This window comes from Diabrotica undecimpunctata, chromosome 2, assembly GCF_040954645.1.
Source record: "Diabrotica undecimpunctata isolate CICGRU chromosome 2, icDiaUnde3, whole genome shotgun sequence".
NCBI classification, from domain to species: Eukaryota; Metazoa; Arthropoda; class Insecta; order Coleoptera; family Chrysomelidae; genus Diabrotica; species Diabrotica undecimpunctata.
Window position 1 is genome coordinate 41,734,447 of NC_092804.1, and position 18,889 is coordinate 41,753,335.

General features: G+C 34.1%; 1 protein-coding gene across 1 annotated transcript; it reads right to left on the minus strand.

Moving 5' to 3' along the window:
- Positions 1 to 5,667: 5,667 nt before the first annotated feature.
- Positions 5,668 to 10,896, minus strand: LOC140433658 (uncharacterized). The gene has a single exon (XM_072521637.1). The coding sequence runs from the start codon at positions 10,894 to 10,896 to the stop codon at positions 5,668 to 5,670; it is 5,229 nt and encodes a 1,742-aa protein (XP_072377738.1).
- Between the last annotated feature and the right edge of the window lie 7,993 nt (positions 10,897 to 18,889).

Genomic DNA, 18,889 nt, shown 5'->3' on the forward strand with positions numbered 1-18,889 from the left:
TCGTCGAGTACATACAAATTTTATATAAAAATTTGATTTTGCGCGTGTATCTGTCATTCAAAACCGACGCTTGCTTTAACCACTGTTGCTAAGAGAACGGGTTATTCTACACAAAAAGTGTTGATAAACATTGTTCAAAACGGTCTCAGCTACATTTCTTGTTTAAAACATTTTGATGTTTTCCGTTTTCCCATTACGAGGGGGGTTTTAGGGGGAAGCCCGGGGGTAAAAGTGATAAACTTTTTTTGCATCTTTTTGAGGTCATAAAATTGATATTATCAGCAAAATTTAGCTTGTTCGTATAATTTTTAGAGATTCAGTGGCAGTTTCCCCTTTGGCGACTATGATTTAAAGCTACTTGCGATAAATTTTCCCATGAAATCAATCATTTTTTCATCTCTATACTGGGCTATTTACTTTATTCATTTGAAAAGGACCCACCCTCAATATTTCAGAAAATCGACATATTAAAAAAACCGACACAGTCAATTTTTAAATTTAGTTTTGCTTTTTTGTATTGTAATATTAAACGCAGCAAGTTTACTTTTGTTTTTAAAAATGGACAAAACATGTTTATTTTTTAAAGTTTACTTTAAGCAGGCGTGAAAAAATGTTCGGATTACTACCAGGTTTTATGACTTTTTAACTCGAGTTAAAATGTCCTCTTCAATTCTTGTTGAAGATGTGCTTGATTTGGATACCTGTACATTATAAATAATAATACTCTTTTCACGTGATTTACGTTCTTCGACTTCATGGAGGCCAGAGAGATAGTAAAGATAAAGAACAATAGATGATATAGAACGAGGCAAGTGATGGGTTTGTAGAAAAAATATTCCAATTAAACTAAAAGGCAAATTTGATAAAACTGTAAAAGAACTGCAGTGTATGATAAGGACTGTTTCTGGAGAAAACGAAGAACAACGAATGCACAAATGAGTGGGGTGACAAAAAAGGATAAAATTATGGTAAATAATAAAACAAAAAAAGGATATTACAGTAGGCGGTACAAGAGACTAGCGCGAAACTCTTTTCTATATTTTTAAAATTTAAATAGCATTTTTAAATTTTTTTTTTTTTTATTTCAACTTTAACGTGCTCGGCTACTATGGCCACTTACACAGGTACTATAACATGAATTTTTATTACACAAACATTAAGTGTTACATTAAGAATATCTTACAATAATACGGAATGATAATAATATGTTATACAATGTCTAAATTAAAATCTAATTATATTTTTTGATATAAGTGTTCATCTCTAAGGAATTGTAGCACAGCTTTTATTTGGTAAGGGTTGCTTAGGATATCTCGTACTTTACTTTTGAGTTTGTATTGTAATCTTCTGACCAAATGTTGATGGCATTCAGTGAGAATATGTTTGATTGTCAAATATGATTGGCAGATTTGACAGGAGGGACGGATGCTAGAGGACATTAGGTAGCCGTGTGTGAGTTTTGAATGTCCTATCCGAAGTCGTCTTATCACAATGAGATCTCGTCTTGAGAGGGCTGAATAGTCAAATGTAGGCTGACTGGTTATTGACGGTTGTATTTCGTGTAAGATCGAACGGTTAGAGTTCCAATGCTACTGCCAAAGGAGTCTGGTTCTTCTTTTAATATATGATTTTGGGTCCTTACAAATTTGAATTTTATCGGTGATTTCAGGTGATGCTGTAGCAAGTTTAGCATAGTGATCTGCAATTTCATTGCCTTCTATACCAATATGAGATGGCAGCCAGATTATGGTAACTGTTATGTTTTGGGACAAGATAATTTGGTAAGAGTCTAGGATCTTTTGGACGATTGGATGATCAGTAAATATATTTTTGATAGAATAGATTGATGCTAAAGAGTCTGTGCATATGGCAACCTGCTTATTAGGTGGAGATATATGGTTAAAAGCTTGCAATATACTAAATAATTCGCCAGTATGAACGCTGCTGATGGCTGGTATAAGTGATGACTTAATTAGTAAATGAGAGGTTGTAACGGAGCAGCCTACTCCTGTGTCATTTTTTTAGGCATCCGTGTATAATATTAGGTCGTATTTATTTGTATCTATAATGTCTTTAAATGCATTTATAATGATCTCTTTCGGATGTTTATTTTTATCGAAGTTGGTGAGCGAGGTGTTAAATTTGGGCGTGGATATGATCCAAGGAGGAGATGGAGGAAAATAAAGAGGAAGGGTATGTGTAAGAGAGATATCATTAAGTGTCTATGCTAAAATTAGTGGAATAGGTTTTATTGGTGGTAAGAAATTGGTATTGTGTAAATTATACGTAGACATTACAAATAAGGGATGCACTGGATTAAAGGGGTTAGCTGATACCGATGCTGCATAAGAGAGTAGCAGTTGTTTTCGTCTTATACAAAGAGGAGTTAGCTTCGCAATAAAGATTATCTACAGTACTAGATCGAAAAGCGCCAATACAAAGACGAAGGGCTGTGTTGTGAATTGAGTTTAGAAGGTTAATATATGTTTTGGAGGCGGATATATATATGTGACAACCATAATCTAGCTTGGAGCGTATTAGTGATCTGTATATTTTAAGAAGTGAGTTTTCGTCAGATCCCCAATAATGATGTGATAGAGTTTTTATTATGTTTAGTCTTATGCTCGTTTCTCTTTTTATTGCAAATATATGTTGCTTCCAAGTTAGTCGTGAGTCAAACGTTAACCCGAGAATTTTGCATTGTTTAACAACAGGAGGAGGGACATTGTTGATCAAAATAAGTGGAGATGAAGAAAGGGGACGTCTACTAAAGTTTATAATTTTAGATTTTACATAGGATAAAGATAGGATAGAGATGGAGAAAGGGGACGTCTACTAAAGTTTATAATTTTAGATTTTACATAGGATAAAGATAACCCCATGTCACTAGTTTTTTTTAAAGTGTGTCAACAGCAGTTTGAATAAGCTTCAAGGTGGTAGAAGAGTTTTGTCCATGACAGTAAATTACTAGATCATCAGCATACATGATATGTTTAATAGGGGAAATGAGGTGAGAGCATAAATCACTTATTGCTAGATTAAAAAGTGTAGGATTTAGTACCGATCCCTGAGGTACGCCATCAGTTTGAGTATGAGTAGAAGATAAAATACCGTTGACAGAGACTCTGAACGATCTAGAAGATATAAAATTTCGTATGAAGTTAAATATATTACCATTAATATTAAGAAGGATAAGTTTGTTTAATATACATTGCCTACTTATAGTGTCAAAAGCACCTTCAATATCAAATATGGCAGCTACGACTTCTTGTCTTTTGTTTAAGGCCTCTGATATATGAGTTTGGAGGATTACAAGGTTGTCTTGGGTTGAACGGTTCTGACGAAATCCTGACTGTTCACTAGCAAATATCTTATGTTTTTCAATGAACCATAGGAGTCTTTTATTAATCATTTTTTCGAATATTTTGCACATCGTACAAGTTAGTGATATAGGTCTATAAGAGTTGGCCAAGGAACGTTCTAGGTTAGGCTTTTTAATAGGTATTACGATAGAGGTTTGCCATTGATTGGGAAATTGGTTAGATGACCAGATTAAATTATACATCTCAAGTATTTTGAGTAGGCTACAGTTTGAGAGCTTTTTGAATAATATGTAAGGAATGTCGTCAGGACCAGCGGCATTGTTTTTACAAGTTTGAATAACTGATACTAGTTCTTCAAAAAGAAAGGGAGAATTAAGATGTGTGATGTCCATTATTGTTTCGGGTGAGGAACAGGGTGGGGCGTTAGGTAATGGTTTTCGTAAGGAGGTATCTATTTTACTTTTGAATTTAGTGTCGAAGTGCGTTGCTAGGGTTTCACCGATTTCTTGATTGTCAGTGATTGTAGTGTTATTTACAGCAATACTAGAGATTTTGAGGTTGGTGTTGTTTCCTTGGATTTGCCTAATCTTTTTCCAGAGATCCGCCGGATTGGTGCTTGAATTAATAGAGGATACATATTCTCTCCAAGATGATTTTTTACTTTGTTTTATAATAAATCGGGCTTTGGCTCTGGTTGTCTTTAGTTCAATAAGATCCTTCAGATTTTTGTTTTTACGGTAATTTTTAAGAGCTAATTTTTGTTGTTCTGTTGCAGTTTGGCAAGATGTATTCCACCAAGGTACTGCCTTTGTTTTATGGGAAATACTATTTTTGCCTATGTGCAAATTTGCAGCTTTCAGTATGGAATCTGTGATTAATAATAGATTATTGTTAAATTGTCGGATAGGGATAGAGAAGGTAAGGTGTTATCTGTTTGTGAAGTATAGTCTATCCAGTTGGCATTTTTTAGCCGCCAGAAGTTTCTGGTTATAGTTTGTTCATAGTTGGAGATATCAGATGATACAAATATTGGAAAGTGGTTGCTGTCATATAGATCATCGGAAGTTTTCCAAGTTAGTGAAGTATATGTTTTTGGGTCGCTAAAACTAAGATCTATCGCCGAAAATGTGCCAGAGGAAAAGTTCAGATGCGTATTAGAGCCTGTATAGTACAGGAGTAGACAGGAGCCTGTGCAATTGATAACGTTTTCTATAGTTTTACCTTTGCCATTAGTGTGGTTTGACCCCCACATAAAGTTATGAGCATTGAAGTCACCTACTAGAATATATGGAACGGGGAGCTGATATATAAGATTTAGAATTTCAATTTCTGTAAGGGGGTAGTTAGGAGGAATGTAAACACTGCATATCGTAAGTTTATTAGGACACCAAGTAGTTATGGCGATAGCCTCGAGTTCGGTGGTGATGAGAAGATGGGATGAATATATTTCACTTGAAATAAAAATAGATATCCCACCACTGGCTCTGTCACAATTAGTTCTGATATAATGATATCCTTCGAACTTTTTTAGTGTGGGAAGCTTAGATATTTTTGAGTTCGTTTCTTGTAGACATATGATATCGAGTTGTTTTTCTGTCACTAGTTGTTGGATTCTTTCAATACGGGTGGAATGGAAACAGGCTCGTTTAAAGAATTAAAGGCAGAAGGACCACCAGCCCAGGGGCTGGAATGAAAAACAGATTAAACACCAACTTATCTTTAATGCTAAGATTAAATAGTAATTTCTGATAACCGTCCGAAAACACTGTGATATGGGATATCTCACTACACTTTTCACTAAGGCTATTTTCACTATTATATATAATTACAAATAGAATTGCTTAGCGGAATGTCGTTTCTATGTTTAAAGCGAACTACTGGCAACTCTGCTAGTTTGAATAGATTAACTGTTCATATGGAAAACTATAATTGCGGATTTAGAAAACACTGGTTACTATAAATGATTTAGTTGATAATTTCTATGAATGCGATGCGAGTATAACTACTTAGTTACAAATACATATGATATATTATCGAAGAGAGTATTTGCGAGCTATATATAGCGAGTTTAGCTTACGAGATTTTGCGACCGACTTTGGTAATAGCTTGTTATGAACTGACTGGTAATATCCAAATTATGTAGGCAGGTAGTGCAGGGCTCGTACCCCTAAAAGTACCGTTAAATATCTTTCTTTATTCCTTCTAAGAATTTCAATATCGTCATGGTTAAACATTAATATCGAGTGGAATGAAATTTCACCATTCTGGGGGGCGGCGGCGAACAAATAGGCTAACAACTAAATATTTAACTAAACCTAAGTTATATATAAGAACAGTCTATTGTCTAACAACTAACTTTATCGCCTATAGGTAAAACGATAACTTTGGTGATAGAACGCGTATATTCTCCATCAGCAGTTTTTAATCGTACAACTCTTACTTTACCGTCTTTGCCGGGTATAGTGGCAATCACTCGTCCAAGAGGCCAGCGCAATGGGATTGTGTCCTCACTCTTCACTAAGACTAAATCATTAACCTGAATATTAGGCAATGAACGTAGCCATTTAGGACGATTTTGCAAATTATTTAGATAATCGACTGACCAACGCTTCCAAAAGGATTGTTGGATTTGCTGACATTGTTGCCAAGCAGTTAGTCGATTGGTATTTGTACACGTTAAATCAAAATCGGGATATGCAGTCAAAGAACTGCCTATTAAAAAATGTCCTGGGGTTAGCGGCTGCAGATCATTAGGATCATTTGACAGCGGATATAGTGGGCGAGAATTTAACACAGCTTCTATCTGAGTTAGAATAGTATACATCTCTTCGAATGTGAACCGTGAGTTTCCAACCAAGCGAACTAAATGATATTTAGCACTCTTAATAGCAGATTCCCACAATCCACCCCAATGGGGAGAGCGGGGTGGAATAAACTTCCAACGTATTTCGTTTTGATCTAAATAGGAGCGTATATTATCGAAATTTGATTGAGACTTAAAAAAATCATATAAGTCACGAAGCTGATTATTAGCGCCAACGAAATTGGTTCCGTTATCACTAAAAATTATTTGCGGATTTCCTCGCCGTGAAATAAACCGTTTTAGAGATGCTAGAAATGAATTAGTGGTCAGATCACTGACCAATTCAATATGTATGGCTTTGGTAGCCATGCAAACAAACAAGGCAATATAACATTTTAAATTTGGAGCTTTGCGTAAGCGGGAAGAACGAATATACACGGGTCCAGCAAAGTCTATACCGGTTTTACTAAAAACACGAGTATTCTGTACCCTATCTATAGGAAGCGGAGCCATAATTTGAGAAGCAGTATGTGCGTTAAACCGGTAGCACGTTAAACACTGCTTTATAATTCTTTTAACTTGTTTTAGGCCGCTGAGCGGCCAGTATCGTAGTCTTAAATTACCGAGAACATTTTGGGGACCAGTATGTCCCAGTCGGCAATGTTCTCTTTTTATTAAGAGAGAAACTACATGATTATTAGCGGGCAAGAGAATTGGAAATTTTTGACTGTCATCAATCGTTGCATTCTGAAGTCTACCACCTACTCTTAAGATACCAGTTTTGTCGATGAAGGGATTAAGCGATAGCAATTGTTTGTTATCTATAGGTTTATTGCTTGTCAAAAGTAAAAATTCTTTAGAAAAGTTTTCTGACTGAACTTGGCGTACAATGAACATATGCGCATGCGAGAGTTCATCGACCGTTAAAGGACCTAACATTTTTGTTTGTTTATTTTTTAAATTGTAAATGAACCGAAAAACATAAGCTACTGAATGTTGTAGCTTGGAAAATTTGGAAAAGCGTGCGAACATTATTGTCCACGAGTTCTCCACCTTATCTGAGATTACAAGAGAAATCTTTTTGATTTCGGGAAGATTTTCAACAGGGGAAAACGAATTAAAATTATCGAAATCAAAACTATACATTCGCAGGAACTCAGGGCCATGTAGCCAAAAATCTAGCATGTTTTCGTCGAAATTGCCGCGAGTTAGCATATCTGCAGGATTCAAATGAGACCGAATATGTCTCCACATAGAAATCATACTTAAGCTTTGAATTGTAGAGACGCGATTGGCTACAAATGTCATGTAACTGTTTGCGGGATTTTTTATCCAGCTAAGTGCAATCTGTGAATCGGACCAATAATTTATCGTATCGATTGTAACGCGATCGTTTAAAATAGATATCATTTGATGAACTAGTTTGGAAAGTAGTTCCATTGCACATAATTCCAACTTTGGAATAGTGAGTTTATTTTTGAGTGGAGCAACACGAGACTTAGCGGTAATTAAATTACTAGACAATGAGTTGTCACTATATTGGGCAACAAGATAGATGCAAGCCCCAAAAGCGGTTAGGCTTGCATCACAGAAACCGTGGATATCAATTTTTGTGATTTTTTTGTTTACAAAAATAAAACGAGGTACTTCAATATTATTTACTTTAGCGAGGGTAGTTAAGAACGTTTTCCATCGTTTAAATATCATTGGATCGGTGATTGGGTCATCCCAATTTACCCTTAGTTTCCAAAGTTCTTGCATGAGTAGTTTACCGTTAACAATTATGGGATTAACTATCCCAAGCGGGTCATAACAGGAGCTAATGCAACTAAGAACTCGTCGCTTAGTTATTGGTTCCAGGTCAATCGAAGTATTCGCGGATATTTTTATCGTATCTACTATTGGGTTCCATTTTAATCCTAAAATTTTGTATGGCGCTTCCTCTAAACTCAAATCAAACTCTGCTGTATCAGATTGCGAAATTTCTTGCAAAAAAGATGGTATGTTCGAGCACCACTTGTGAAGATAAAATCCGTGTTTATTTAAAACAGCATTTAATTCTGAATAAAGCTGTCTAAGTTCGTGAAACTTATCGGTTCCTCCTAGGATATCATCCATATATGTTTGCTTTAATAAAGCTTTAGATGCGAGTGGTGCTTGGGAGTTCCTAAGGGCTATGTCCTTAATAACTCTAGTAGCTAGAAATGGAGAGCAATTTTGACCGAAACTAACGCGAGATAATTCAATACACTTGAAATCTTCTGAGGGTGAGTCCCTCCAGAGAATATTTTGTAAATATCGATGATGCGGAGACATTTCTATCATGCGATACATCTTATTGATGTCAGCGGTCAAAACAAATTTATAAGTCCGAAATCGACACAATATATCAAAAAGGTTGTCTTGTACTTGAAACCCTTTGAGAGTCAACTCGTTCAAAGAAAATCCGGAGCTGGATTTTGCGGAAAAATCAAATACTACACGAAATTTAGTGGACGAAACTCCCTCCTTAATAACAGCTCTATGGGGGATAAAATATTTATGTTCATTTAAACAATTAGTGAGTGTAAGCGGTATGACCTTTGCGTGTTCTAAGGATAAATACTCTTCTATTGTCTTTTTGTATTCTCTGAAAAAACTATGGTCTTTGAAAAATTTTTTCTCTAGTGTGAGAAATCGTCTTTTTGCGATGGTAAATGAATCACCCAATTGTTTTACTCCTGAGCAAGCAAGCGGCATTTCAACTTGATATCGACCTGACTCTAAAATTTTAGTAGTAGCGGCGAAGAGCGTTTCGGCCATTTCTTCCTCTTCAGAACGAGAACATCGCGAGGGAAGTTCCTCTAATTCCCAGAATTTTTCCAAAATTGAACATATATCTTTTTCTCCACCGTCGGAACCTACGGTTAGATTATTTTCGTCCTGAACAGATAAAAAAGAATGTGTTGTTGGGACACGATAATTGCCTTTTTGGTGGCTTAAATTAGGAACTGGCCCTGCAACTACATAGCCGAATGCAGTTTCTAGAAGCGTGGGTTGATTATGACCTAGTGAAATAAGGTCGCCTTTTACTATGCTAAAATAAAGATCAGCACCTATTAATATATCAATATTGCTGGGTTCCCAAAAATGAGGATCGGCCAGCTCGTGTATTAGATGATCGGGTATTTTTAAACCATGAGGGTTTAAAGCGATTTGCGGTAATCGCTCAGTAATTCGATCTATTACTGAGCAAGAAGCATCAAATTGTTGATAAGGATTAATTTTGGAGTGTAACACAATATCTAAAATTTCATTTGATTGAACAAGGCCATTGTTTCCTAGACCGGAAATGGATAATTTTTGCGTTCTAGTGAGATACTGCAATCGATTTGCTAAGTCTTTCGATATGAAACTTTGCTGACTTCCTGAATCTAAAATTAATTTGACAGAAAATGGTTTACCCGTTCTTGAATATACTTTTGCCTGAGCGGTAGGTAAAAGGATTTGGCAATTATTTTTACTAAGGGCGGATAAATTAGTAGTACCTATAGATGAACAACCTTGATTACTAGCAATATTTGTGTCGGATACCAATAAATTAGCGGGCGAATTTTGAGTAAGAAAAGTACTATTTTGTGTTAGAGATGGATTGGACAAATGAGCGTCCCTAGTAGAACCGTTAATTCTGTTCCCATTATGTCTCAGAGATTGACTATTTTGTGATAGATTTTGAACCCTTTGCTGAGTTTCAACTCGCGACGAATTAGTTTCTAAATGAATGAGCGAATGATGATCCCTACCACAGGACTGACATCTAGACAAGGATTTGCAACTCGACAAGATATGCATATTTGACAGACAATTAAAACAAAGAGATTTTGATTTGACAAATCGATGTCTCTCTTGCGGCGATAATTTTAAGAATTTTGTACACACATATGTGGAATGCGATCGCTCATTGCAATAACTACAATATTTACCATTGGAACTACTGTTTCTCGTAGTCGAATCAGACACCTTCGCGTGAAAGTTTACCTTGGGAGAATCTTTATGTGAGTTTCTACTAAAACTATTACCGGGTTTTGAGCTACCATCGAACATATTTAAGTTTTCCAGTATTGTATAGCGCTTTTTTAAAAATTCAAAAAATATATCAACCGAGGGGAGTGCGGTTAAATCTCGTTCACTTTCAAAAGCTCGTCGACTTTGAAAGTCCAGTTTTTTCTCTAGCAAAAATACGAGAAGCGTCTCAAAGGTAACTTGAGCAGATAGTCTAAGATTTTTTATTAAATCCAGTGTTTTTTTACTCGTAACATAGAAATTCCGTATTTCGCTAGCATTACATTTATTTATATGCTTTTGATCCAGTAACGTCTGATACAGAGAATTTAATAACTTATTCTTATCTTCATAATTATTTTTTAGCGTTGAAATAGCGACATCCAAGTTCTGATTTGTAACGGGTAGAGATTCTATTAAGCTAAGCGGTTGCCCTCTAAGTAAACTTTTGAGATAGTAGAACTTTTCACTATCTGATTTTAATTTGGGATTGTTCAATACAAGCGAAGAAAATAAATCAAAGAAGGACATCCATTCTTGTGGATCCCCAGAAAACGGTCTTATATTAATATCAGGCAACTTTACATTTGAAACACTATCAACTATTTTATTAGATGTAGACAAATTTTCAATTAATTCCTGCAATTGGGCTAACGCGAGTTCAAATCTCTCATATACGGACTCATCTTCCTCAGTATCGGACGTCACTGAATCTGAATCTTTTAACATATCTATTTCACTTTGAATTTGTTGATATTTTTTATAGTTTTCGGATAAATTTTCATATTTGATTTTAACTAAATGAGGGTTATCTACTTGCGACTTTACAAATTTTTCTATCCGTGTTAGTTGGGCCTTACAGCTGCTGCGCTGATTTTTTAAAATTACTGTATTATTAGTGGCCATTTCAAATTATTTAATCAGATTAAAATATGAATCAAAATAAATTCTTTACCAAAATAATTGCGTAATTAAACTATAAAAAATATAACACTATTGGCGTTATATTATTAAGACAGTATTAAATTAAATATCTATGTAAATATTTAAAATGCGAACATGAAAAATGCGAACGTCTTATCGAAATTAATAGAGAAAGTCTTATTGTTTCTTAAAATATGTAAATACGAAAATATAGTTCCTTGGAATTTTTTACCACTCAAGCTGGGTATGGGGTCGTCAACTTTTCAAATTCCTTGTCCTTCGTAGAATCGGCTAAGCTCCTTACAGGCGGCTGGAGCTGGAACTGCACGTCACGATCGCCACCCTTGTCTCACAATGTTGCCGGCGCGCACTTAAGTCTTAGATTTGCAGAAAGTTTGTGTTTAAAGTTCTATTTTTCGGAAAAAAGTTATATGAATTATAATACTTGGGTTAATCCAGCTCGAATATGGACCAAAAAATGGAATGGAAACAGGCTCGTTTAAAGAATTAAAGGCAGAAGGACCACCAGCCCAGGGGCTGGAATGAAAAACAGATTAAACACCAACTTATCTTTAATGCTAAGATTAAATAGTAATTTCTGATAACCGTCCGAAAACACTGTGATATGGGATATCTCACTACACTTTTCACTAAGGCTATTTTCACTATTATATATAATTACAAATAGAATTGCTTAGCGGAATGTCGTTTCTATGTTTAAAGCGAACTACTGGCAACTCTGCTAGTTTGAATAGATTAACTGTTCATATGGAAAACTATAATTGCGGATTTAGAAAACACTGGTTACTATAAATGATTTAGTTGATAATTTCTATGAATGCGATGCGAGTGTAACTACTTAGTTACAAATACATATGATATATTATCGAAGAGAGTATTTGCGAGCTATATATAGCGAGTTTAGCTTACGAGATTTTGCGACCGACTTTGGTAATAGCTTGTTATGAACTGACTGGTAATATCCAAATTATGTAGGCAGGTAGTGCAGGGCTCGTACCCCTAAAAGTACCGTTAAATATCTTTCTTTATTCCTTCTAAGAATTTCAATATCGTCATGGTTAAACATTAATATCGAGTGGAATGAAATTTCACCAACGGGGAAAGAACCCATCGCAGTTCCATTGGATTAAATTGAAGGTGAATCTTGAGTTGAAGGGGTAAGAGACAACTGAGATGGTTGTTCTGGCTGTTGGGAGAGAAGGGTTTTGATTTCATCATCGGTTAGGAGTTCAGATTAGACGCTGATATTATCAGAGTCATCTGGGTTTAGCTGTCTTTTGATTTTCTTTTGAAGTCTCGTAAGTCGATTTTTAAGGGATCTTTCCTTAGTTTTTGAATGGAGAACTGTTATGTCTTGTAATAGTCCTTCAATATTTGACGTAAAAACAAAAGCTTCATTAAGTGGACTAGGATTACCATGTGTATTTTCTAGGAAAGCAATAAACTGAGTCTCGGTCAAAGTTAGACCAGATGGATTATTTTTATAAATGGCCGCTACGGATTGTAGTGAACTAGCTGTTAGATTATGTTCCTCTGATTTTGTAGTTTTTGTTTTTTTCTTGTGAGGTTTGGAGATAGTGTTTGTTTTTGTGGATAACGGAGGAAGCATTTGGTTAGACGCTGGTTCGGGTGTACTTGCTGAAGATAATAGAGAAGGAATATCAGAATTGCTGTCTGTTGATATAGCTCTTTTTTGTCCTTGTGTGGGTGAAATTGATGGGTGTATAGTTTCAGTATCTATTTCAGTGTGGGTTTCTGTGCAATTTAAAGTAGTTAGGTCTGATTGAACAGGAGTATTTACGTCAGAAATTATATCAGTAATTTTAGATGTAGAGGGCTCTAGATGGGGTAGTTCAGTTTGAGAAAAAGTAGTTGGATTATTGGTACATGAGTCAGCGGTATGTCCGACCTCTTTACATAAAAAACAATGCAATTTATCCGTAGAAATAAATATTCTATAAGGTGTGTTTTCGTATGTAATAACGAAGTTTCTATCTACTGAAAAGTTCTCTTTATCGGGGATAATATACGTTACTCTTCGGAAGCTCATTATGTGTGCATAACCTTCTCCGAGTGCACCACATTTCACAAATGACACAGGAGAGACCAGCTGTAATCCAATATCTTTAAGGGCTTTCTCAATTATGGAATGTGGAATTGAAGGAGATACGTTAGATATAAGAAGGCGTTTAGCTGGGGTGATAAGTCTTCTGATGGGAACTACTGTAGAGTTGATAGAGATATTTTGATGTGTTTTTAGAAGGTTATCGACAACTGTAGGCGAGGAAAGATAAATACAGATGCGGTTATTTGGAATACGTGATGCAAAGGTAATGTTTTTTGGGATAACAATGTCCCCTATAGCTTTAACATAGTCAAATAAAACAGTATTTGGAATAGCGTGCATTAAAATGGCTTGCTCCTTACGTGGGAAAGTAGCAGCGACATATGATTTTGTGGGGAGGACTTGTGGAGTTGTGAGGTTTTGATTTGAGTTCATTTTTGTGAGTGTTCCTGGACACCAAAAACACTTCACTTAATTTTTAGTATTGCAACAGTCGTCCTATTAGGACACTGTGGATAAAATAATAGGAATATAACAGTTACCTGTATCTGCAGTTTTCTTTCAGTTGAATATAATAATAGTATAGTCCAATAATAATTGCTGTTTCCATAACACACAAAATAATTCGAATTATCACATCACAAGGTAATGTTTACTCGTTGGCTACCTCAATGGGAATCTTGAATACTAATTAATTGTAATATAACTATTAAATACTGTTTAATATACACACAATTATTAAAAACTAATAGGAGAACTTTTAATTATCAAGTTTAACTTTGACAGTTATTTGACAATGATTTTTAAAATTGAATAATTTTAAAATTCACATTCAAACGAAATAATAAATTATAATACAATATAAATAAATATCGTTTCATAGTAAATTTAATTAATATATAAATATAATATAATAATTGTATTTATGTGATATTACGAGCCCTAACAACTATATGTTGGAACAAGCAGTTATTTTGTGAATAAAATAGCAATTTATTGAAACTCTTTTATTTAAACTTTTTAAGTTGTAAATATGAAATTAACAAAATTTTTCAATGTATGGAAATATTTTTACAGCTTTGTTATATATTTTATAGTGATTACTATTTAATTAACTGCTGACAACTAAATATTGGAACATGGTTTGCTTTTCTTCACGTTTCTTAAGTTTTATCAGGATGATGGCAAGAAGACTTTAAAATCAAACATACGAGTAGGTAGTGCGTTGTCAACAATAATTTTCACTCGTCATTTGAGTATGAATAGTTAACAACCGTCGCGTCAGTTTTATTACGAGTAAAATGATAGAATATAATAGGATAATAAACAAATAAGGATAGGAACGTTTAGAGAACGCCATTTTGAACGTTATTATATGACTTATAAGTTTATTCTCTTCTCAAATTTGTTTCAACCGCTTTATTTTTTGCTGATAGACAAAAACGCAAAAGTTTACCGTGTTTTGACCTTAATTTGGTAATAATTAATTAAGTCTAAAAAATGACTGCAGGAAACATATAGGTTCTTGTTATAGAGGTCCATACTACTCAAAACAACCATCGTTTGCCTGGCCGGTTTAGTGTCACAAACAGAGTACTTTTTTGCTTATTTCCCTGGTCTAATCCTGAAACAGTCCTTTTTACCAAGTGCGGCAAAGTTATATCCATCCGGAGATTTTATTTTTTAACAGGACGGAGCCTCATGCCGTGCGGCTAAATCGACCAAAAAATAGATGTGAGAACATAACACTAGAGTTTTTTCACATCCTTCTTGCAGCCCGGATCTTAATCCAACGGAGATATTTTGGCACAAAATGAAAAGACGCCCAAGGAATAACCCTCAGCGTACTTTGCCACAACTATGTGCTAAATTGTAAGATATATGGGATGAATTCACCCCTGAATTCTATGAAGGCCTAGTTGATACAATGCCTAATCGAGTTCATGCTGTTATTCAAACTAACGGAGATGTTACGCCTTTGTTATTAACCTCTTGTTCCAATATTTAGTTGTCATTATTTTTCGATTATCAAACAATTAGTTAAATAGTTAGTAATCAACATAAAATAACTTTTATTCGCTGAGCATTTACAAAATGGAATTCCACAAGGTTCCACTCTAAGCCCTACACTTTTCTTATTAGCTATTAATAATATTGCACAAGAAATAGAGTTACCATTAAAAGCAAATTTGTATGCTGACGATCTAATAGTTTACACTAGAAGTTGTAATATCTTTCTCGACAAAAATCCTTCAGGCATTTCTTCACAAACTGGAAATATGGTCCCACAAAAGTGGTTTTACCTTTTCAAGTGAAAAGACCTATTTTATTATCTTTAGTAAAAATAAAACCAATAGCAAACCTACCCTAATTCTAAATGATATTAACATAAAACAATTAGATTCAACAGACTTTCTAAGATTGAGATTCGACAGTCATTTGAAATGGACAGACCATATTAAAAAATTAGCCTTATCCTGTCAGCCAAAAATAAACCTCCTTAAAATACTTTCTAACAGAAATTGGGGTGCTGATACAGCTACTCTGCTATATTTATATAAATCACTCATCCGTAGTAAATTAGATTACGGTGCAATGTGCTATTCTACTGCTAGTAAAAAAATTCTTAAAGTCTTAGACGTTATCCAAAGTGCATCTTTGAGACTTGTGCTGGGTACCTTCCGTACTAGTCCGGTGGCAAGTCTTCAAGCTGCACTAAATGAACCACCTTTGTTTATAAGAAGACAATATACCACACTAAGATATGCTGCTAAACTATATAGCAATATTAACAACCCTAACTACCTACCCCTACATACAAATAACACCACTCACAAAAGTAACAGACAATCAAGATATTTAACCTTTAAAGAACTTGTAATGAATTGTGGATATAATACCAATTTGTTGACATACTCGCTATCTACATACCCAACTGAACCCACCTGGACAATTAATACTCCTACTATTAATACATCTCTAGTAGCTTACCCAAAGAATACCACAAATCTTACCCTCGTTCGTACATTATATAAAGAAATTCTATCAAAATATGACAATTATGTTAAGATTTTCACCGACGGATCAAAAACCAAAAATGGCTGTGACGCAGACTTTTTAACAGATGATATCGAATATGCTATACGAATACCTACTTTTTGCAGCGTATTTACTGGTGAAGCTATTGCAATTTTAAAAGCACTTGAATTTTGTCAAAAATATACAGATACTAATCTTCTGTTTATCTCAGATTCATTATCTGTACTCCAAAGCATCAAACAAGTCTATCTAACACATAAAATCATCCAAAACATAAAAACTATGCTTCATTACTTACAAAACAAAAATGTAAACATTCACTTCCTCTGGATACCATCACATATAGGTATTTCAGGTAATGAAAAGGTTGACGCCTTAGCGATTAAAGCAACCTCAAATGAAAGCATCGATATTATCAAACAAATTCCAGTCACAGATATCTACCTTAATATCAAACAATACTGTACAGAAGTTTGGCAGCGATGCTGGGATTCAAATAACTCAAATTTTAAAGTAATTAAACCCTCTATCGGTGTCCGGCTCCAACTTCCAGAAAAAAGAAGAGAACAGGTGGTTATAAATCGCCTAAGAATTGGTCATACAACATTAACCCATCAACACTTATTAACGAAGCAGCTACCACCAGAATGCTCATACTGTAGATGCCAAAAAACAGTCCAACACATACTTACAGACTGTTCACTTTACTCATATGAACGAAGCACCAACAACATTTCTGAAGAACCAGGTCAACGTAAAAATATATTAAACTGTAACTTAACCAATACGATCAAATATCTTAAGGACATTAACCTATTTCATAAAATGTAATTTTTCTTTTAGTTGATAAATTTTTATGTTACTTAACCTTATAATATGTACACTACCATATATATATATTGTAATAAACTTCCGCTAATAATGAAAATAAAAATAAAAAAAAAATAAATAAAAAAAAAACTTTTATTCGCAAAATTACTGCTTGTTCCAACATATAGTTGTTAGTTCGTATTTTAAAACAGGAAGTGTCTCAAAAATTTAAACAGATGATTCAATACTGTTATTAATCGGATGACATTTATGACTTTTAAATTTTGGCAATCGATGCGAATTGAATCTTTTATTGACAAATATTCTTTTAATGTTTTACTTCCCATTTAAATGTCTGTATTTTGTTGGTTATTTTTCATGAAGTTGTTAATTTAAACCAGCTTAGAATAAATATATGATAACTAGAAACGAATTGATCGAGAATTGATCGAGGGTAGTGAATCGATGTGGCGCGATTTCCGTGACGATACCACGTTATGGCGCTAGTTACGTGATGGTTGCCTCAGCATTTTACTACAGAGAAAAAGTAATACGACGTCAGTATAGAGACTTCGCTTTTGTATGATGCTCAAAAAATATCTACGAATAATCGCTCAATAAAGTTCAAAAAGATCTGGTGGAAGATGGTCAGACGAGATATTAATGTAAAATGAATTAAGATTGTTATGATCCAAGACACAAATTTAGGAAAGCCGATCCCGCGTAGGGATGATTTAAGTTTTTAACTTTAAATGGTTAATATCAATTTAGCTCCGTTTCATAGTCCCTTAAGTCTTTTTATGTTTAATATTTTTTATTATATTCGATGTTGATGGTAGTGGATATAAATTAAGTACGACGGTCACGTTTAACGAAGAGCTATTTAACTTGAGAGTTAAATAATGGCCAAGCAAATTGAGGACAGTTAAATTAGGCGATTATGATATCTAGCCCAAGCTGTAGAGGAAAATACATTAATTAGTGAATTTTTGAAACCAGCACAGCGTGATGAATGGCAATTCCTGGAGTAACCTCAAAGTGCGTGCAACTCCAAATCGTTAATTATAATTTTTTTAAAGCACTTTTAAGATTCAAAAATGGGTGTTTTATGATTATTTTTATTGTATCAAATCAATAAACTTTAGGTTAAAATGAGCACAATATTATGACAGGTAATAAAAAAAGCTTTAATTTGAGCTGTTATAAATTAAATTTGTTAACGATTGTTAACTTTTGTAATTTTTAATAATAAAAGGCATTATACTGTAGCTCTTGTAATTGCAAATCGAATAAGACTTCGTTCGGTCAATACTTTTTCGAGATACTTTCATTTGTTTATAAAAATTCTTAAATTTTTATTAATTTAACAGGACCAGAACTTAAAAAAAAAATAGATCGAGATCTAATTCTAAACGGATTCTCGTCTTTGTCGATTATATTTTTATGTAAGAATAAAAATATTTGCTCAAAAAAATGGGCGACATTTGCGTTATAAATTAAGATATGGCGCTTCCTATAATATTACACACACGTTTAACTTATTAATTGTTTATAGCTAAAGTCATGACAACGATTTGTAAAAAAGGGGTTTAGTAGGCGATACTGTAGACTAAAGAGAAGCTTTATATTAATCAACAAAATTGCTGTTTTTGCTATTCTCTTTACAATTTTATAATATTTTCAATTAAATTTCTATTCAGCAGCAGTTTTTGCAGGTGTATCATTTATAACCTTTTTTCATGTTTAAACGCATTCGTTAGTTAGATCTTTTTTATGTTTCCTGTACAAAAAATTATGAAACAACAGTTTTGACATTTTGTATACCTAACGGCAACCTTCTCGTTACGTAGAGGAGCTAGCCCA